The sequence below is a fragment of the Neolamprologus brichardi genome, chromosome 8, assembly GCF_056152115.1.
Source record: "Neolamprologus brichardi isolate AB-2024 chromosome 8, ASM5615211v1, whole genome shotgun sequence".
NCBI lineage: Eukaryota > Metazoa > Chordata > Actinopteri > Cichliformes > Cichlidae > Neolamprologus > Neolamprologus brichardi.
In genome coordinates, this window is record NC_142111.1 from 9,945,685 (window position 1) to 9,967,491 (window position 21,807).

The 21,807-nt window shown below is 42.0% G+C and overlaps 2 protein-coding genes across 4 annotated transcripts; one reads left to right on the forward strand and one right to left on the reverse strand.

Moving 5' to 3' along the window:
• The first annotated feature begins 149 nt into the window (after positions 1-149).
• katnip (katanin interacting protein) lies at positions 150-19,011 on the forward strand. Of its 3 annotated transcripts, none has more exons than XM_087845391.1 (29): positions 150-269; positions 838-959; positions 2,204-2,292; positions 2,560-2,735; positions 3,167-3,279; positions 3,395-3,496; positions 3,651-3,791; positions 4,034-4,277; positions 4,434-4,565; positions 4,675-4,826; positions 5,009-5,115; positions 6,841-6,937; positions 7,108-7,317; positions 7,678-7,815; positions 8,604-9,462; positions 10,028-10,795; positions 10,882-11,090; positions 11,284-11,362; positions 11,463-11,640; positions 11,754-11,919; positions 12,570-12,736; positions 12,831-12,895; positions 13,849-13,959; positions 15,789-15,928; positions 16,021-16,122; positions 16,206-16,366; positions 16,987-17,013; positions 17,278-17,363; positions 17,462-19,011. In XM_087845391.1, the coding sequence occupies exons 2-29, from the start codon at positions 948-950 to the stop codon at positions 17,518-17,520; spliced, it is 4,890 nt and encodes a 1,629-aa protein (XP_087701517.1). In that variant the 5' UTR covers positions 150-269; positions 838-947; the 3' UTR covers positions 17,521-19,011. The 3 variants fall into 3 exon arrangements, with proteins under 3 accessions (XP_087701517.1, XP_087701518.1, XP_087701519.1); XM_087845392.1 differs by having other exon boundaries at positions 4,434-4,559; XM_087845393.1 differs by lacking the exon at positions 16,987-17,013.
• A 249-nt stretch (positions 19,012-19,260) lies between these two features.
• Positions 19,261-21,446, reverse strand: cox6b1 (cytochrome c oxidase subunit 6B1). Its single transcript, XM_087845394.1, has 4 exons — positions 21,290-21,446; positions 20,497-20,623; positions 20,099-20,199; positions 19,261-19,521 (listed from the first exon to the last, which is right to left on the reverse strand). The coding sequence occupies exons 2-4, from the start codon at positions 20,600-20,602 to the stop codon at positions 19,468-19,470; spliced, it is 261 nt and encodes an 86-aa protein (XP_087701520.1). The 5' UTR covers positions 20,603-20,623; positions 21,290-21,446; the 3' UTR covers positions 19,261-19,467.
• Between the last annotated feature and the right edge of the window lie 361 nt (positions 21,447-21,807).

Here is a 21,807-nt window from a genome sequence, read left to right on the forward strand (position 1 = left end):
GCTGTGTTGCTCTGTTGGTGTCATAGGCAGTGCTTTAATACCAGTCAGATGGAGTGTGGCTGGGCAGTAGGAGGCTTTGTGGAGGCTTGTCGGAGCAGGAGGTAGAGAGCGGACCGGTTAGGGGCGTGGTTCTCTCTGATGCGGCTCTCGCCATTGGTGGACAGCTATCCTGGTTACCAACCAACACAACACTGGGCACATGAGAAACCACTAAAAAGCTCGTGAATTTCAAAGATAATGGTTATCAAAGTACTCTTTTTAAATGGACCGTGAGTATTTTTCTTGTATATATCAGAGCCGAAATAAAGTAAAGGCTTTCTGAGATTATGAAGACGGTACGCAGGTTTATATCTGTCTTTTAATAGTAGTTGGAGGCTAACTCGCTAGCTTTTTTAGTTTAGTTAAGAACGTCAGCACTGCTTTTACTGAGCTATCGGCTGCTTGCTAACGTCGCCTGCGCCACTACACCTACTAGTTAATTCATGCGATACAACCGCATAGGAGGTTGATTACCCGTTATCTTTCGCTTAAAGTTGACATAGTCAACAATGGCTAGCTCGTTAGCTCTTAATAGCATAGAAATTATTGTAACAGCAACGCTACCCGACAAGCCAACTCGAGTGCTGATGAAAACAAAATCCTGAGGTTTTTTAAAACGAGTTTTGGTCAACCCCTGCTTAAAATAAGATGCTAACGTTAACACAATCGTGAATGTTTGGTATTTGGTCCCTTGAATCGGCCAGCGGGTGTGGCGACATTTTCCACGAGCTGTACTCAAGGTACTTTAGGTTTCATGTCACGGCTAACCTCAGGGTTATTATGTGTGTCCCGCTACAGTGATGGACAAATACGACACAGATTTGAGGGATACGTTTTGAACAGGAGTGATCGCCTCGCTTCAGAAATATGGATAGGGTCATGTGAGCAGCATCATCTGCAATCACACGATGGATAACGAGGTAATGATAGCTTTAAGTTCAGATCATCTGCCATTTTACTTTACGTGATACACTTTTCATTAAACACTGTAATTTTCACGACCATGAAACTCTAAAATAAAGGCATGCCAATTTGTGCACCAGTATCTGAGCTGCCACCCTGTCTCTATACTCTGTCACTAACAAGTATTTTCTACCCTTGCTTCTCATATCTCTGCCTCCCTTCTGCTCCTGACCTTGACAGATGCTGTAGCCTAGTTGACTTGTAGAAACTGAGTAAGGCTTTGTGATTTCTTTGTTCATCTTGCATGTTTCTTTAAAAATGTATAACAAATGAAACGGCATGAGCTTTAGGCGATTGTGTTATGCAGTCAACCAGTGCTCCCTCCGAGACCCACTTTTCATTTAATCTGCTTAATTTTACTGCAGCCAGCATTATTAAGCTTAAAGCAGGCAGACATCTGGTCTTTTAATAAGGGCCATTTCATTTCAGCTGAGTGCAGAAATGTCTGAACAAGATGTATGCTGTCAGGGTGGTAGAACCCGTAGTGGTCCTCACTTTGGAATTTTTGGTTTAACGTGACAGATATCGTTTTACAATCCATCACTTGAACTACAGCTAAAGAGCTACACTTCATGCACTGTGCACACATTATTGCAGGATGTGATCACCACTGAGGATATAGTAGGGCTGCCTTGTGAAAAAGTGGCTGAATTTGACAAGCCATGCAAGTATTGGGATCTTGGCCCATGCTGAGTCAGTAGTTTCAGCATGAGAGCTCAGCTTGGGCTCATTTTTTTTGGCAGTATCTTTTGCTATGATCAATTGTGTGGCTTCATATAAAAATTGAGAGTTTGCGGTTCTTTAGCAGCAGATATTGTAGAGACTAATACTGTGTTAAGTCTATCAGGTGCTGCTTTACAAATAATCATTTTTTATTATGGTCCTAACCAATAAAACCTTTCTTAATTAATTTCTCCATCACCCATTTAACCTTAGGCTACATCCTGACTAAATGTTTTTAAATCCAACCGTAACCCCTGTGTCATGACACATTACGCGTCCTTCACTAAAGCTTTAGTTCCACACTCGGCGGAGGAGCAAGTTGCTTGCATAATTGTGGTGATGCACGCAATAAAGTGAATGTGCATACCTGTGCAAGAATGAGTTGTATTATGACAATTTGTTGCCCACAAACCGCTGATGTAGGCCTTTCCGACCTTTCATTGTGTGTGTCTGTTTACTGACGCGTGTGTTCTTGAAGGAGAGTAAGACGTGCCAAGGAGAGAAGCTCGCCTCTGCTGTAGATGACACTCTGGATGAATATTTAATCGCCCTCCAACACAAAAACAGGTGAAGTGTTAGCGCAGGCTGCCGGGGAAGAGACAGATTGGATTTCACAGGGGAAACGGACAACTCCTGCATGACTTTCAGTGCTGCCTAATTGGAGCACTGATTGGCTTGCCTCCTTCCCTTGAGAAACAATACATATATTTTAAAAAGTAACATAGCTTGGAATTGGAATGTGTCATGTTGCATCCTTTGTTAGCCACGTCAAAACTGTGATAGGATTTGCTATATTTTCGAAAGCTATTTATTAGCTCTTTATTTGTTCTCCAGGCTCTTAAAGCGCCTTAAAGTCAAAGACCCCAAGGAGATTGAGTTGGAACGGCTCGAGCAAGGTTTCTCAATTTATCTTAATGGAGCCAATGCCGAAGCCAGTAGGAAGCAAGCCAAGGGCTCCAACCAAAGGTCTCCCTCCTCACAGCCACCTTTGAGGCCTACATGTACAGCAGGTATGCTTTTGCACTTAGACTCAAAACTAGATATTCTTATATAACACTTGATTTTTTTTTCTTCTTATTTATTAAATTTTTCTGAATCTGTCATGCAGGCAGAGGTATTGTTCTTGAGTGTTCAGTCATGTTTAGGAGAAATCAAAGGTACTATCTCATGCTCTTTTTTTGTTGTTGCTACTGTCACCCATAAACCATATGGAAAACCAGCTAATAGCCACCACTCCTCAGCTTGTAGTTTGTGTGACAGGATCCTGTGCCCAGTCCCAGTGAATAAATGATAGTGACAGTTGTAGCTGGCAGGCAGTTTTTTCGTCTTCCTCTCTGTGCTGTGGACCATCTGCGTATGTGACTGTGTGTTCCTTCTCCTCCGAGGCAGTAGTCTGCTGCACGCTGCTCATGTTCGTTTCTGTGCTGTGACTCATCGGCAGATGTCTGTAGAAGCGCCCACCAGCTAACTGAAGACAGTAGTAAACTGGAGCAGACCCACAGGAAGAGAAGCCACACTGCCCCAGGAAAGGTCCAGAGGAAAGAATGGGTGCAGGTGCAGCCATCTGATATCCTTATCCTATCTGTATTAACTCTTATTGTTCAGCAAAAATAGACATTTCCTATTTAAGGACACATGTTTGATATTTCCTCTTTTCTAATATGTGCAGGATCCTGTTAAAATTCGAACAGAGGATGGACCAAGTTTGCTAATCTCCCCAACAAAGCGCTACTCTGATGATTTTGAGCCCTATGAAAGCATAGACATGGAGGTAGAGTGAAGACATAACAATGCCTACTAAGCCTGTATGTGTGGGTGTTTTATTTTTAGGGGAGGGACTATGTGCCAGATGCAGCTGTCTGTAGTACTTAGCATCTCTCTATCTCTGCTATTTCCCCTTTATCCAATCATCACGTTTTATCCAGAGCTCCAGTCCACGCTCCCCTCGTAGTCCCTGCTGCCAGAGGAACACCTGCAAGGTGTCGCACTCTTTCAGCTCCAGGCCCGAGAGCCGAGGAGACCAGGAGCACAGTGAGAAGGTACTTCTCAACCTTGAGGAAGTGAAGGTGAGTGGATGAAAATGTACGCGTTTTTTTTTCTTATGTCTTCTTGTCGAAGATGAATTAGATATAGAGAATCGTCGTAATTTGGTTTGTGCCTGTTGGTGGGAATTTATTTCACTTTTTAGTGGTAGTTTGTCAAATCACGAGGATGGTTAAACTGTCAGTATACAGGTCTGTGCCTGTGAGTGCGCAGGACGATGACTTGTGCATGGATGAATATATAAATGCTGACCTTTGCAAACTAGGTTTTGCGTCGAAGCCTGGAGGTTAGCATGCGACGGAGCAGTCGTGGCTCAGCTGGGGAGGAGTCAGATGAAGAGTGGGTAGAGGAGCAGATTGAGAGGGATGAGAGCACAGAGAGTCTGGATGAACTGGGGCTGCCTCTCCCCTCCTCCAAGTCATCCTCCAACAGCTCTCGGCCCAGTGGCTCCCAAAGCCATTTTGACTCAACGAACCTCATTGTGCTGGACTTTGGACCCTCACCTAAAGGTAGGCTAATATGGAAATTTGTTATTGATTTAGGGCGAAGCAAGAGAGGTAACATCCCCTGCTTTTCTGCGTCATCAGCACTGACCTAAGGATGTTGTCAGCATATGAAAAGAAGCATCTATTCCTGATCTTAATCAATTTCCTTTATTTTTCCAGGTCGTAAGATCGAGCGTTCACTGTCTGCAAAAAGGAAAGAAAGTGTTGAGACTTTTATACCCACCAAACCTATGTTGGTGAAGAGCAAGACATTAGATAGGCCACCTTCAAAAGAGAGCTGGGAAGGTCAGAGTAAGTCATGTTTTACAAACTCATCTCCCGTTTTTGAATGAAAATGTAGCTGAGATATTCCATTCCACCTGATTGTTGCTGGATAAAAAATGTGTATTTTCTGCTTAAGGGCCGAGGAGTCGGGTGGAGAGGCCGCTGTCGGCAAATAGAAAGTCTTCTGTCGAGGACCGGGACCCAGAGGAGGTTTCAATCAGGGTACGCCAGGCCATACAGAGAGAAAACAACCCAGTGCAGAGTGCAGAACTCTTCAGTCGACACACGGTCTGCCTGAGCCTCACTTCACTTCTTACATCTGTTATTACACCTCATTTTCATCTGTAACTGTATACTTTGCCTACTTTTGATTTTATTCAATTGAATTTTCCTGGATTTGACTCACATGTGAATCTTGTCCCTTACATATATTTTTCACATCGGTTTGATTTGGTTTCTTTGTCCTCTAGGTCAAGGGACATCAGGTGATGAATGGTTTAGTGCACCACAACACTCACAACAAGGATGACAACAATGTCACTCTGGCCATGCAGAGAATCACACTCATGGGTCCCAGGTATGGTGACAGAAAAAGATACTTAAACACTCAGGAACAGAACGCTAACAGTCACAGTGTACTATGAAACAATTTTGATATAACTCAGGGGTGGCCAATTCCAGGCCTTGAGAGCCAGTGTCCTGCACCTTTTAGATGTGTCACAGCTGATTTAAATGGCTAAATTACCTCCTCGACATTTCTTGAAGTTCTCCAGTGGCCTGGTAATAAACTAATCATTTGATGATGGTGTGTTTTGACCCAGGGTGTTATCTAAGACTTGACCAGCTCTCGAAGCCTGGAGTTGGCCACCCCTGACATAGCTGGACTTTCTTTGCAGTAGGTGGTTCAACAGAACCTATAAGCCCAGCAACAAAGAATGGGTATTATGATGGTGATTATTAACTTTCTTTGTTATCCCAGGCTTTTCAGTTAAGACCGTATGTGCACACTACAATAAAAGGCATGTGTAACATGTTATTGGACTGTTCTTCCACTAAACATTAATCGATCAAGTAATGCCTACTTCAGTCAGAGACATTACCAGAGATACCAGTTACTGCCTTATTTTCAGGGTGAGTGAGCGCTAATCAGCTAGCTGTCTCCCATTTCTCTCTGACAGACCGATCAGGTTCATTTTGTGACGTTTCTTGAGGCATTTCATCAGATTTAACTAACATCTTTGACTGCAGCTGGTGAGAGGAGTGCTTGCTCTGTGCTGTAGATTTGCTGCAAGCTGGAGGATCACTCTAACCAGAACCTGCTGCAGGTGCAAAACTAGTTCATGGGCTACCATTCAAAGTTCACAGAGCCTGTAGAGCAGAACAAGGACTGTTTCACTAGCTGCAGTTTAAAACAGTGGAAGTGGAGTCTGTTCACATGATGAAGAACTTACTGTAGAGGCAGCTGACTATTGCACCATGTATATGACATTATTTATCAGTTTCTTTAAAAAAATCATACATGCCTCCTTTTGCGTGCATATTGTGTGTAAATGCAATCTAATTCAATCAATTCTGTTGGAAACACTGGAATATTTGTTCAACCATGATCCAGTTAAACTTGATGCGTGACACAAATTCAATTCTAACCCAGTACATAATCAAGGAGGCATTGAAATCAGTTTAATTTTTGGCCATACCAAAGTGAAACTAATCTTCTTGTGTGAATATTTTTTTGTAATAAACAACAAGGAGTCTTTACTCTGTGTTATGTTGGCTCTATTACCAGACCAAGCGGGCTGTGACTTCACAGCTTTGTTTGTTGGTGTTACAAATGTTCGCCTCAACAGGTTGTGTATCTGCAGAAAATCTGTATAACTCATAGAGCACATCAGCAAGAAAAAATAAGTGAAAATGTTGCATTTACACCCAGTTTTATTGGTGGTATTTGAACCTGTCCTCTGTGAGAGCGTATAAAGTGTCCAGCACAAGTTACTATGGTGATGTATCCAAAAAAAGAGCCACCTGACATCAAAATAGTCTGACTTTAGGCTCAGCATACCTTGCTGACTCATTAATCTCACTTCCTAGTACATCTCGTTATTGCCTGTGGTAATTCTGTAAATGCTTTGATGTTATAACACCTACTGGTTGAAATATAACAATCAGTGTATACCCAATGACGTTGAAATTATGTATGGATTTAGCTACTGCAGTGTCTTTTAATATGAAGATTGGGGATAAATAAATAAATGGAACAATAAACAGAGCAGGCAAGCTAAAGTGTCGTCATTCTTTTATTCAGTCAACAACAGAAACTGCTGAAAGCCTTGGAGAAACTTGAAGGTGGACCTGGTTGCAGCATCCCTCAAAGTGTGAAAACAGAGTACACCAAGCAGCCGGTGAGCTAATGACACACTTTCCCAGATCAGAATGAATAATCCTGATGCTGTTTGGTGGGATACCTCTGAACTGCCCACTTTCTGCTGTAACAAAACAAATTTCCCACGTGTGGGACTAATAAAGGTTATCTTATCTTGTCTTGTCTTAATGTTTTGTATCGCTGTTGCAGAGAAGGCAGTCGTCACCAGAGTACACACCTGCATTGTATGTTACCATGGAGATACTGTCAAACTGGGGGAACGTGCTGCAGGTCGGGCTGACTGAGTTGCAATTCTTCTGCCTCAGAAACAAGAAGCTTTACGTGTCGCCTCATGACTTAGACATCAGGAATGCTGACTTTCCTGGTAATTTGGGGGCGCTCGTCAATGGGAAAGTGAAGGTCAGTCTCTTCTGCTGGAGTGTGTGTGTTTGTGTGTGCGTGTGTTGTAATTTATTCCCCATCTTGTGGGAAATAAATAAGTTGCCATTATGAAAAAGTGGCTGTTTTGAGTTCTTTATCGTTTTTCATTGCACTACTTTTGAAAGTTTAACAAGCACAAAGTTTGTGTGACACAGCAACTAAACATCAGCTGCTCCCATCAATAAATGCCACAGCACTTGCCAAGAGACCATTGGCAGCCAACAAGGCCACAATCAGCTAGTACTGACGTTCAGACTATATATCTGTCCATCCTTGACTTCTTATGAATAAGTTGCTGTTTTTGTTTTTCATTTTGTTTTTCTTCTCTTGGTTTGACAGACCACCAAAGACCGTCATATGTGGACGTGTCCGTTCCACCCACCCATTCAGCTCTACTTCATCATCAGGAACACCGAGCGCTCTCCAGACTTTGGAATATCTTGTATTAAAATCTGGAACTACAACAGAAGCTTCAATGTATGTGTATTCAATAAATTTTATATCAATTCTTCAACACAATCAGTTACAAACTGTTTGATTTCTGTTGCATGCTGATAGATGGTGCGTGATTGTGCGTTTCCATTATAACAGTGGATGACTGTATTGGTTTGGTTACGTCACAGGTGCGTTGCTCTTTAAGCAGTGGCTGTCTGAGCTGCCACTCAGTCTGTCCAAATGTGGAACAGTGAGAGATTAGCCTCGGAGGATTAGTGTAACATGGGCTTCTGCCTGTCAGCGTCTCTGCTGTTAAGAAGGGGCACAAAGACCCCGGGTTTTCCTAGTACCGACCATTAGTACTTAGCAATATTTGTACCGGACTGTGAATAAGAGCTTGAACCTGTAAGGTAAGGAGTTTGGAGTATTTTCTAGACTTCTCTGGGTTCATAGTGGTTTATTATCTAGAGGATCAAAAGGTCGCAGTTGCACTAATTAGCAGCTAGCTAGCATGTTAGTCAGTAGTGTGTTTTATGAAATTAGATTTTTTTTAAATACTCTCATCAGGTTGCAGCTTGTGATCCTTTTGCTTGAATTTTAATCAAACATTCATTATACAGAGAAATGAAATGCTAAATATTTTCCCACCGTTTGGTTTTACAGCTTCACTCAAATGTTTGGTGTTAATTCTGTGAAGAATTGAAATGTGAAAATCATTATTTCTTCATTTCGTGACATAATTTAGTGCTTAAAATCAAATGCTTTTGAAACTGTTAAACATCCATCTAAATTAAAGTCGCTTTTAAACTGATGTGCTGTATCTTTGCCAGGAGCTTGACGTAGGTGCGCGACATATAAAGCTGTACCTGAACAGCACGTTGGTGTTTGAAGGTGAGCTGGAGAAGGGCTGTGGCAACCAAGTCTTTGACTACAGCACCACAATTGATCTTCAGGATTGCCAGGTCTCAGACTCTATGTTTTCCAGCCCTGTGGCTTCAGGACACAGTCTAAGAGGGGCCACTCCCCTTTGCTATGAAGACAGTAAGGGTGGAGAGGGTAGCATCTCCCAGAGATACCAAAGTTTGAATGCATTGTCTGACACAGCAGGCCAGAATGTGGTAGACATGCAGGAGAAATCACATACACCGCTACCACCTATCACTGCTTCTGTGGGAGTTTCATCCTCTACTCGTCACTCCTCGATACAAAGGAGCTCTTTTGACCTGTCTGCCTCAGAGGAGGCCCACTCTCTCAGGCAGCAGGTGGAGCAGTCTGCACCCATGGAGCAGACAGTCACCACCCAGCCATCCTCCTCACGGGTTGCCCCGCAGTGGCTGCAGCCTCTGAACAGAGGTGCTCCAGAGGGATGTGAGACCAGCAGGGAGAGGCCACGGTGGCTGGTACCCCAGCATTCTTCAGAGCTCAAACAGCCATCAGCGTCATCCTCTTCCATGCTCCCAGAGTTGCCATGTAACCCAGGACGTGTGTGCAGAGGGGCGGAGAGGACGGCGAATGGGGTTCAGTGGAAGGCTGACTCTTTGGACCTGAGCTGCGACCTGCTTGAGGAAGTCGGGGAGCAAAGGTCAGACAGGCCCATCAGCGGACGGAGGAGCTCATTCAGAAACTCCACAGCCAGTGTAAGGCAGACAGAGGAACAACACCACAGAGCTACAGCACTGACAAACGCTGGTATGCATTGTCAGAATTTTCATACTGAAACAGAGAGACAAATCTGTATATATGGCTACTCCAGCCTCTCTATAAATTTAGCTCTATTTCATCTTAAAAAAATATCAGGGTATCATCGGTCAAGGTAGGGACAGATAAGCAACCTTAATGCTGTCTGAGTTTTCATTACCGTATCAGTCCTTTCAAAGGAAATCATATCCATTGATTAAAAATACAAAGGAATATACTTTTGGAGACTTTAGGAGAATAACATTAATATGTATATATATATATATATAGTTTAAATAACTAGAGTCTCTATTCTCACCTTACTGGCAGTCATTTGTTAAATCTAATCATTGTCATTCTTTTTGCTGTTGATTACTTTGGCAAATATATTACTGCTCTTTAATCTTACTGATTTATTTGCATTGGGTTCATTTATGTAAAATTTTAAGTGGATATTTAGTGAAATACACAGACTTATAGATTTTAGTTATATTTGATGTCGGACAATTCTTACAGGCTAATTTCTTTCCTTTTGGTTTGTTAGTAATTTATAGTCTAATGTTTGTGTGTTCTCCAGATGAGCCCATGTCTTTGGTGAGTGCTAGCAGAAGGCAGAGTAGCTCTCGGGCCCGGCTGCACAGTCAGCAGGATGACACCCTCATGGAGTCCTGGAATTCTCTCACTAAGTTCAACCAATGTCAGCGTGGACGCATCTCCAACATGGCGTTCGAAGGCGACATATTTGATGAGTTTCTTCAGCGCCAGAGCTGTGGTCCACCCACAGTCCCACCCATCTCTTCTTCATCACCCAGAAGCCCTCTGTCCTCCTTAACCACTCAGGGGACACTTTGCGAAGGCCCTGATGACGATCCATCCATGGAGCGGGAGGACGAGTTTGAGATTCCAGTGTTGCCGCAAGGCCAAAGGCTGGTAATCAACATTTTGTCCACCTGGGGTGATCGTCACTACGTGGGTCTCAACGGCCTGGAGGTTTTCAGCTCTAGTGGAGAGCCTCTCCGACCTGTTCACATCCACGCTGACCCGCCAGACATCAACATTCTCCCAGCATATGGCAAGGATCCGCGCGTAGTCACCAACTTAATCGATGGCATCAATCGGACTCAGGATGACATGCATCTTTGGCTAGCCCCGTTTACTCCTGGTTGTAGCCACACCATTTTCATGGACTTTGGAGTGCCCCACAAAGTGGCCATGATCCGTGTGTGGAACTACAACAAGTCGCGCATCCACTCATTCCGAGGCGTGAAAGAGGTAGAAATGCTTCTGGATGGAAGGTGCATCTTCAGGGGGGAGATTGCAAAAGCGTCTGGAACTCTTTCTGGAGGTATCTGATCAGAACAACTTCACAAGAGTTTATGCTCCATTGTGTGTTATTTTTTTGACCAACTTATCCTTTATTCATGCGCTCAGGACTGGACCAGTTTGGCGACACTATCCTCTTCACCACTGATGATGAGATACTGGAGGCTATGTCTCGTTATGATGAGACCTTCCTTAGTGAAGGTGAAAGTCCTGAGAGCATGGTGTATGAGGAGGAGCTGCAGAGACCACGCACTGCTGATGGAGAGGGAGAGGAACGACCTTTTACTCAGGCTGGTTTCAGAGAGGAAGACCTCACCGTAAGTACTGGGCTCATTTGAGAATTTGAATCATAAATTCATAAAGCAACTTATTCCAAAGTGTGACAGAGTTAACTTTCATTATGTGGCCCCAAATGATCAGAGCAGACAGGCACAAAGGGCAAACTAGCCACATCGTCAACGGGACTGTGTGGTACAGTTATGCTTTAAATGCAATGTTGTTTTGTTTTAGCTGAAACTTCAACTCAACTCTACTATGAGCCAATCTGAAGAGAGCTTAGAGCTCATTCCTGGGATGCACACAGGAAAGTGTGAGTACATCAGTCATATCCTGTCATATTATGGTTGCCTCTCTGTTTTTGGCTTTGTGTTTTGGATATTTCTGGATTCTTACAGTCTGTCTTATCCCAGGCCTTAGACTGGAAATGACCTTGACATGGGGCGACCCCCATTACATGGGCCTGACAGGACTGGAGATCGTGGGGAAGGATGGAGAGACTTTACCTTTAGATCTTAGTATGATCGCTGCTTCACCCAGGGACCTCAACGACCTACCTGATTATGGACATGACCTGCGCACACTTGATAAGTATGCCTGACACTAAATGTAACATGCCCTTTGATATTACAGTTAAAGTCCAGGCAAAGATTACATCATTATTATGTAAGATACAGTGTATAATGTCTACTGTCATTATTTAGACTTATTGATGGCCACAACATTACCACCGATGACCAGCATATGTGGCTGATTCCTTTCTCCTATGGAGAGTCCCACACCTTGACCATTACCTTCAGCAAGGCCCAGACCATCGCTGGTCTCCGTTTCTGGAACTACAACAAGTCTCCCGAGGACTCTTACAGAGGGGTGAGACACTTTCTGCCAGGCCGAACCCACATTTGTTATGATGCAGAATAAAGTTTACTTCAAATACTAACGTGTTTATGATATTTCGTACTTTACATGATAATTTGTAAATTAACAAAATATTGTGAACTGAATTAGTGCCACTTCCTTCAGGTGGAGTCAGATCAGCTGATAATTTTGAACAAGTATAATTCACATATTACTTAAGGCCATATTCTGCTTTGCGGTTATAAAAGGTCTGTGGTTACAAAGTCCAAAGTCCAGTTTTAATACATGAAGTATCAGACCACATATTAGCTGACCAATCAATGTAGACTGGGCCCTTCTGGGGTTGGAGGGTTTAAAGAGACAAGAGATAAAATACTGTGTGAGAGAAATAACAACAATATTACAGTGTTTTATGAAAATGAATGTATGTAAACACACTGTAGGACACCCTTAATATGGATTTATGAAGCTGTGAATCTGACTTAAAAAGGGCTTCTGATTTGTACAAAGAACAGTACGTGCTGAAAAAGTGATGACTGTGTATAATGCTGCAAAGCATGGATTACTTATTGTGACAGATTTTTTTTTTTAACCACAGAAGTTCTTTGCAGAGCACTTTATGCATCTTATAAAACATAAAAATGTCCACATGTTTGGTTCAGGTGAAACTGATTCATCTGTTCTTGGATGATGTTCCTATCTCACCAACGGAGGGATTACTGATCAGGAAGGGACCGGGCAATTGTCACTTTGATTTTGCCCAGGAGATTCTCTTTGTTGACTTTCTCCAGACTCCAGCTGATAACAGGAGTAACGAAGACTACCATAGGTGAAGACCAGAGTATGAGTTTGAGTAAAACTGCTGTTTCATCAGAAATTCCGAAAACTGCCTTTCCTTATTTATAACTTTATTTTTAATTCAGAGGACACTCTAAGAAACAAGAACAGCCCAGCATGGACTATGAGGCTCCCATCATGCCTTGTGGGTGTATCCTTTTTCTAAACAGATTTCACACATGCTTATGCATGCTGTGCTCCTGTCTGCCCTATTGGTCCAAAAATGTTCTGTGGATATTTGTTAAATGCACGGATCAGATTGAGTTCAGACCACGTTAAACAATCTGCATTGGTTGCTTTGGCAACACCACTGGCATGCACATACTCATCAAGAGCTTACAGAAGGAAAATGTCTGGCTGGAGGAGAAATAGAAATGTGTCCAGTCATTTCAGTGTGTTGTGATATTGCGCAAAACCTTTCCACATATCAGAAAATAGCAGTGAAAACTGGCTGACAGGTTAGTATGTATTTAACATGCTATATAGTTTGGTGTAGCGATAAATGATAAGTTAAGCACTTTATCGAGCTCATGTTATCATCCACTGTTCTCACAGACATTACAATGTGCCCTCCTTTCACGTTCGGTCTAGGAGCCAGCCAGGGCTCACCTCTGTAACCTCTTACTATTTTACTCTTTCTGGAACTATTAACTTTGTGAAATATTGTGAACACAGGCAGAGCAAAAACCTTTGTTTCATATGAATGATTCGTTACTGGTGGTTAGTGACTGCTATTCTGAGGTTGCTGGTTATGCAATTAAGTGGTTAAAATCACAGGCCATGCCTCAGACTGGTGAATGTACACCAGCCAGAAGAACCACCTGGAATTTGGGTGGATCAGATTAAGACCAGGCCTTAAAAATGTAGTGGGAAGATTTAACCCATTGCATCCAAATAATCATTTGTCTGTAACTGTACACATTTTGAACTCTAAACAAAAGCTGAACATTATAGACTTGATAAAGAAAAGTTGTTTTTGTCCAGTAAAGTGGTAAAAATGCTCTTAGCTTTTTTTTTTTTTTTCCTTTTCCTAAGCAGCTAGAAAAGGAAAAAGCTGGATCTAAAATGCTTGATGTTGTCTTTTCCTTGACTTTCACCTGTCAGTCATTTTTCAGCTCCAGCTGTTAACAACCTGGGGAGATCCATACTACATTGGTCTGAACAGCCTTGAGTTTTACAATCAGAACCATGAGAAGATCAGCCTCAGTGACAACAGTATCCTTTCTCATGATTCAGACTTGCATTTGACCTCACTGGCTCGAATTCACCTCACTTGCTGGAATATGTTAATGTTTACTGTTAATGTGGTCAGATGTGTGCCTGGTTAAGAATGCGTGGTGTACAGTTGTGGTCAGAAGTTTACATACTCTCATCGTGGGGAGAAATGTCACGGTAATTTTGGACTTTTAATGGTTTCTTTCGGCTGTTCTTTCCCCAGAGTGGAATGATTTTGCAGCATACATCTTTAAAGACTTGGGTAGGCAAAGATTTGGGTTCACAATTATTTACATACATCACTTTTATCTTTTAATTAAGGTTCTTCAATGTCTTTTAACTTGACAAGGCCAAGAACTGTTAACTTCTCATTAGTGATCATGATTAACTACAACTGGTAGTTTCTCTTTGCTAACAAAAAAACTATATGTTTGACAACTCTCAGTGGACTGACCAATACTCAGAATAATGAGAAAATCCAAGGAACTCAGTGAAGATCCAACAAGGAGAACTGTAGATTTACAAAAGCTGGGAAGGTCTCTTGGAGCCATTTCTAAACAACTGCAGATTCCAGGACCGTTGATTCAAACAATTGTACATATGTACAAATTATTCAGACGTCTCACCACTTTGACAAATTTTGGAAGAAGACCCAAACTTTCACCCTCATATGGGAGTAAATTGGTTAGGATGTTCAGGAACCATGAAGGGCCAAGCCTGCCATGAGCTGGAACCTGCTGAAACACCAGTGTCACTGTCAAGTGAAGTGAGCCTTACTGAGAGGGTGCCAACCAAGAAAAGAAGGCCCTACTCGAAAATTGACACTTTCAAGCTTGAGTGATATTAGAATTTTCCCACATGGACTACCCAAATGCATTCTAGAGAAGAGCTTTATGGCCAGGCAAGGCAAAGATTGAGCTATTAGGTAACAATGACAAGAGTGCAGGTGTGTTTGGAGAAGTAAAAGTGAGATTATCTAACCTAAGAACTCTGTATCAGCTGTCAAGCATGGTGGTGGTAGCATCATACCTTGCGGCTGTTTTGCTGCCGGTGGTACTGATACACTGCACAAAGTGGATGGAATAATGAAGGAGTATCAATCACTAAATGGTTGAAACTGAGACATAGGTGGGTGTTCCAACAGGGCAATGATCCAAAAAGATCCAAAGACCTTTTCTAGCCCCAACCTCAGTGCTATTGAAAATCTGTGGACTTCACTTAAAATTCTTACAAGTCACTCTAATGAACTCTAACAAATACCTGTGCGGCTTGTTTATGGCTACCAAAAGACACTGTGTGAATTGGAGAAAATCCAAAACAAAATCAAATTTGTTCACCCAGTTCTTTTTAAAAGATTTATTAAATGCTGTATAATCATTCCACCCCAGAAAATCAGCATGACATTCATGCTTATGTTGATTGGATGAAACTTCTGACAACAACTGTAAATCGGTCACTTTAGATTGATAGATATTAAGTCACTGTTAATGTTTTCCTCTTAAAAGATCAAGCGTTACATCCTACTCTAAGAACATAAGGATTTCGAGCAGTAGTGCATGGTTGTTTACTCTTATAGGTAACTGTGACAATCAAATTGAAATAATATTTAGTGTGAATTATACATGTGCATTTTATTAGTGTATTCAAGGGGTTCAAATAAAAAAAGTAGTCTAGTTTATTTGATTTGGGTTTACATAATATATATCTCTGAAAGAGTTTGTGACTACTGTAAAACTCTGTTCTCATGAAACTCTGAGTAAAGTTGTGGGTAATTAGCAGCTGTGTTTATATTAATAAACATGATCAGACCTCAACATTATGTCCACCAGACATTGCTGCTTTTCCAGACAGTGTGAATGTGCTGGACAATGTGAGCGGTGATGTGAGGACTCCAGATAAATTAATAGATGGAGTCAACTGCACCCACGATGGAAGACACATGTGGTTAGCCCCAGTGCTTCCTGGCCTGGTGAGAAAGACAGTGTGTGTGTGAGTGTGTAAGAGAGAGAGAGAGAGAGACTGTTTGCAGCTGACACGAGTGTATGCTCTGTTTCCATGCAGGTGAACCGTGTGTATGTCATCTTTGATCATCCAGTGACTGTGTCCATGATCAAGCTGTGGAACTACTCAAAGACGCCTCAGAGAGGAGTGAAAGAATTTGGGGTAAGCCTACTTATCTCTCTGCTGCGGGTTTAGCAATCGCTTCTGTTTGTTTGCTAATGGTGCATGTTTCTCCGTGAGTCCAGCTGCTGGTGGATGACCTCCTGGTATATAATGGCATCTTGGACTGCGTAAGCCAAGTGACACGAGGCATCCTGCCTACTTGCGACCCTGTGGTGCCCTACCACACCATCCTGTTCACAGATGACGTCTACATTACTCACAGAGAGAGGAACACTGTCATCAGGTATTCAGGCTTTTTGTATTCATTTATCTTTTTTTTTTTTTTTTTGAAAGATGAATTCATGAACGGCTGCTTGCTTACAGGCTAAATGCTGATTGTTATTTAGGTTTGCCTTATTTAGAAAAGGGGTATCAGACATGCACTCGGCTGCCAGCCGACTGGACGCCTTGCAGAGTGAAATTTGCAGAGGAGGTTGTGTTGCAGGATGTTAAGAATGGGCAACATAAAAGTGTTTTTCCAGAATCTTACAAATTACCTTTGTCATCCCATACTACACTGAAGTGTGACTGTTAATCCAAGGAGCCATGCTCCTACTGAGATTTATAATTCCACAGTCTTCTTAAAGACATCTTACACTGCTCATCATCTTTTTTGTAACTGGATAAAATGTATGAGAGGACTTTTTAAGTGTATTTTGAATGCTGCTTTGCTTTTGGTGTACGACCCTCTAGAAGTCAGATTGAGCTGCATGTGGCCCATGAACTGAAATGACACCCGTGATCTGTCATGTAAATGCTTTTTGACAGGCCTGTTGCGTTTCTGACAATCAAACAGATTTACTGACAAATTGGGTTAGATTAACTCAGTAGTTTTGAAAAGACTTGTACTCTTCTCCACTTCAGCCCCCGTGTCAGCAGACACCGTCAACAGTGAGTAACAGGATAGTAAAAACCCAGTGCTGCTGCCTCCTTGTGGTCACTCCCTGTACCGAAGATTCCTCCAGTGCCCTCAAACATCCCACATCCTCCTTACCACTCGCTTGACTTGTGATCCCCAGAGTCCCTCCTCTCCCTGACTTCGAGCTTTGTCAACCCTCCCTTTTGTGTTTTATTGCCCTTTTCCGGTTCTCGCTGGCACTACAGTTTTAAAGAAAAACATCCGCTGTGTCTTCCTTTTCTTGTGTTGCCTTGTAGTAATTATGTGGAGGATCAGGATGTGAAGATGACCAATGAGAACCAGATAGTTCATCACAATAAGAAGAAGCAGACGGCAGACCCAGGTGAATCAGAGAAGCGATTGGAGCACTTTAACATGGATGGATTCGTCTGTTTTAAAATGTCTTTGTTAACTCTTCTGTTCTGTTCTCACTCAATTCAGCTCTACGGCCTAAAACCTGCATGACTGATGGCGGGAAACATGGAAGGAGGAGGTACTGACTGATATGGAGTCAGTGTTTTTACAGTTTGAGGAGAGCTGAAGGGAAGAACCTGTGGCTGACTCTTTTATTCCACTTTTTTTGGTGGGTGACTTTTGAAAACCTCCTTTACACCAAAGCAGCCACCCAGCTGTCATTTGTAAAGGCGTCACCCCAGCATCTCACACGGTCCACAATTAAAAGGACAGATTATACACACACACAGGATTCCACTTTATGGTTGGATTTCTCTCCTTTTCTTTGCTGTGAAAACGAGTCCACAGATATCCTGAACATGTACTGTATAGTCGTCCCTCCCTCAGTGCCAGGAAAAAACTGTCGAGGCTGCATTTTATCAGCCATATTATTGTGCCTAGTACCAACACTATTATCTGTGGCTGCTACTTGTGACTTGTGACTTGTGCTGCATATCCCAATGCTGCTTCTGGCGTATACATAATCCAGGAAAAGAAAAAAAAAAGCTCAAAGGCCACATGAATACACTGTCACATCAGGACATTAATTAATTAACATGATTCACCAACGAGCCTAGGCATTTAGCTCTCGGCCTAATGGGTATGAAAACACTCCCACCAGTGCACAAACCAAGCCTAATGCTATGCAGCCACTAATTTATATCTATTAATATTTATATCTCGTGGATAATATATTTCAAAAGTGAGTGGTTTTACTTGTGGAAGTACTTTCGGAGAGGTTTTTACATTTGCAAGATTCACATTAACGACTAATGCGACAAAGTCGAGGAACAATGAGAATTGAAGCCGCTCAAAGCTTCACATTAATACTAACAAATATCTATTTGGCTTCACACAATTAGGTCAGTTTGTTTTTTCTGCTTCGCATCAAGTAGAAAAAGCTTGTTTGCAATCCAAGTGACCTTTATTGAAGTTGCTATGCACATGTACTAGATTGTTTGACTTTTTTTTCTCCCCTTTTTTTGGCAGCAAACATTTCCACAGCAGTCTTTTTAATTCGGTTAAAAAATAGAAACAATTTTCCACTTTTAGCATTTGAGTAGATAACAGGCAACTTCTAATATGCAAATATTATAAACTTACCTCAAATTAAGAAGAGCAGTTGTTTAAAAGGGGATAAATAGGGATCTGTGTTCACTAAAATACTTGGTAGTCTGTGCTGTACTTTTTTTCCCACTCAGTGTTCACTGTACTAACTTGTTGCATGGGAAAAACTCCTCAGCATTAATTTTTTTTTTTTAGGTGTTTTTACTGGGTCATTGAGCCCCAGTATAAACTATTCTAAACTCCTTATAGCTGGGAGTCATTGTATATGAAATGCAGTTTTATGTATTTAATTTCATTATGTCCCGCAGCAGTGATACTCATTACTCCAAATCTCCATTCTGCTCTGTGGAGTGGTGGCCATTATTGTAGCCGTGACATTTAGTGTTTTGAAATATTTATTTTTCTAATCTTGATTAAATATGTATATTTGAAGTAGGTTTATTGGAATGAATAAAATGTGAAAAAAATAATAGTTTACCTTCAGTTTTCTGGAAATTCATCCTCTTGTGCTTTTTGGGGGGAATGTCTGGAGTGATCTGCATCAAACTCTATAAGCCGGCCACTTGGGTTTTGCTGTTGATCTGTTATGTTCAGACTTCCTTGCCCTGACTCTTTCTCACACACATCTGAACTAAACCCCCCAAAAAAGAGTCTATGAATAACCTCATGGGGGATCAGCAGCATGCCGTAAAAAGACAAAATGAGACAGGATAAGCCAGTTCCATAAATATATCCTGAGATATTTTTATTAATGCAGAATCTGCTGTACATTTCATGTTATCTTTAAGGAATGACCATTCAGTTTCGGTGTGCTCTCAGGACAGCGCGTTAGTGGAAAGGCACACCGCGGGTTTTATACCACTCGTACAAACATTCTACTGAAAAGAAGATCTCTGCAGACTATCAGCACTCGAAATGCTCAAGCCTCAGATTTTTCCAGCAAAGGTCCCATCTTCTCTCTGCTCATCCCATTTCTGGATCTAAAGGGACAAAAATTTTAGAGGAAAAAAAAGAAAACTTTTGAGACAAAAATATTTATTTTTAGTTGATTTAATAACTATGTAAGAGCGTTAATCCTCAAACTACATTTTTAGGGTGTTTAATTATTAGCAATATCAGTGTAAGGGCCACTTTTAAAGATAACACACCTGTAACATCCAACTTTTTTTCCCTTAGTGTAGTGCTTTGTTGGTTTTCTGTGTTAAGATGTCATTACACCACAGGAGGAACAAGAAAGCGTTCCAGTTTGAGAGGTGGTAATAACTTGTGATGTTAAGCAAAGCTTAGAGAGTCTAATAGCTTTGGCTGATAAAGTAACACAACATGTTGATGTATTTTTAGTCAGCTGTGTGATTGGGGGCAAATCTCCAAACTGTGTTTTCCATGTTTTCCTTATTTTGACTGGGCTGAGCAGGAATGTGAGGAATGATAAAGTTGTTTGACCCTTGCTAAACAAACTCTTCTCACCAATTAAATTACCATGTACATGCTGCCAATACGCTTTCAGCAAAGTGGCTTTTCTGTTAGAAATGAGATGGTAACATTTCTTATATTTACCCAGGAGATGGGGCACAGCGATTTGTAGACCCTTTTGTACCACTCGCAGGGCTGGGTGTCTAATCCCTTGGCATCCAAAGCTTTCTGGCAGCGGTAGTAGTCTATAAAAAGAGAAACAACAATGGGGAATATCAAAAAATAACCTTCCAGTAGACCCTGTGAAGAAATCTGACTGGGTTATCTTCAGGTCAGAGGTCAGGGGTAGGTAGGTGAGCTATGATCGCCTTTATCATGATTACAATGACTGAATAACGTTGTAATAATCCAAAATTTTACTAGGTTGTTATTGCCTTTTTAAAGCACAGCGTGGTCTTGCTTTAATTGGCAGTTCCTCTAGTCGCTTTCACACATTTGGAGAAAACAACAGGCACCTCTTTGACCTTGAGGTGTAGTCTTACCCACGTAGTTGGACCAGCAGTTCCTGGTCTGGTTCTGGTTGGGGAATCTGGCGTCAAAGGGAGCTGTGCGGTATTTCTCAAGTTTGGCTTTAATGTCTTCGGCCATTTTCACCTCTGGAAGGAGAATCTAATCAATGGGTGCAAAAGGGGAAAGAAACGGCCACTCATTAGCCTGTGTGTGGCAGCCTCGTTGTGAGGATAACATCTGCAGGTTGCTTTCTATGTGCGGAGATTGAACAGTGGCCGGCGGTGACGATCTGTGACGCCTTAAGATTTCATATTTGGGCAAGTGCAGCGGATTGCTGTCTGCGGCACCTGAAGGCTGCTACTAGAAATGCGGCACTTTCATCAACTATTCTTCTCACCGTCCAATCTATAATATCAAACTACAGTCAAACATAAGCAGTGATTAAATATGTAGGACAAAGTGGGAAGGCCCTAAATGGTAAAATGCGGCTTATTAGCCGGTATTGGCAGTAATCAATAGCCAGTTACCAGGCCAAAAAGCGTTTCCTTCGCACGTAGCCCAGTTTCTCTTTCTTTTTAGCACAACCTGGTAACACATTCGCTATTTCTCTCTACCAGTGTAATTAGTTTCTTTACGAATGCCACTGAAAACCGATTAAAACACTTCCTATCGATACCCAGAATTTTTGACACGCCACTTCCTGAGCGGTTATTTTGATGACTACACACAGAAATGAATGGAATAAATACAAATAATACCTAGCGGACGGTCTGCGCAAGAAGAAAACGGTACTTTAGATGGTTAGAGCATGCAGGTAAACGGTACCTTAGTCGCAGATGCTGGCTCGGCTCAAGTGACTTTACACCGGACGGTGAGTGTCGTTACTCTGAGAGACAGTGCGCGCTCCACGCGTGCGCTCCGGTCTAGAGATATTGGAGCCGTGCAGTTTTATCATAAGGGAATGGCGGATACAGGTCACATTGAAATGACAAGGCTCTCACAGTCACACTTTGTCTACACGCAGATGTTTGCTTTATGTCGTGTTTTGAAGAATAAAAGCCCTGAGGGGTGAAAGCCCAGGGGCGCAGCGGGAGGTGTTTATTTTAGCTTTAATTTGTTGTTCGAGGTTTTAAGCCTATGAAGCCGGAAGTTTTCGGCTCCTCAGTGTTTCTGTTAATCATTAATATGATGTTTTTGAGGTTTTAAAGCATATCAGGTGGATGGGTTTGAGTTGGATGGCCATAAAAAGTAATTTTTCCCTTCATGTGGGCCTCCTATATTTCGGATTTCAAGTGAAGTAAAGCTGGCCAAACCAGGAACTCTGTCAAGAAATGCCTGCAATC

Bases quoted from the DNA above. Each gene is read 5' to 3' on its own strand.
- cox6b1 (XM_087845394.1), bottom strand. From the start codon at position 20,602: ATGGCCGAAGACATTAAAGCCAAACTTGAGAAATACCGCACAGCTCCC. The intron at 20,200-20,496 runs GTAAGACTACAC...CTCTTTTTATAG, and splicing joins CTGCTGGTCCAACTACGTGG to ACTACTACCGCTGCCAGAAA. The intron at 19,522-20,098 runs GTAAATATAAGA...TTGTCCCTTTAG, and splicing joins CGCTGTGCCCCATCTCCTGG to ATCCAGAAATGGGATGAGCA.
- katnip (XM_087845391.1), top strand. The intron at 4,827-5,008 runs GTCTGCCTGAGC...TTTGTCCTCTAG, and splicing joins AACTCTTCAGTCGACACACG to GTCAAGGGACATCAGGTGAT. The intron at 15,929-16,020 runs GTGAGAAAGACA...GTTTCCATGCAG, and splicing joins CCCCAGTGCTTCCTGGCCTG to GTGAACCGTGTGTATGTCAT.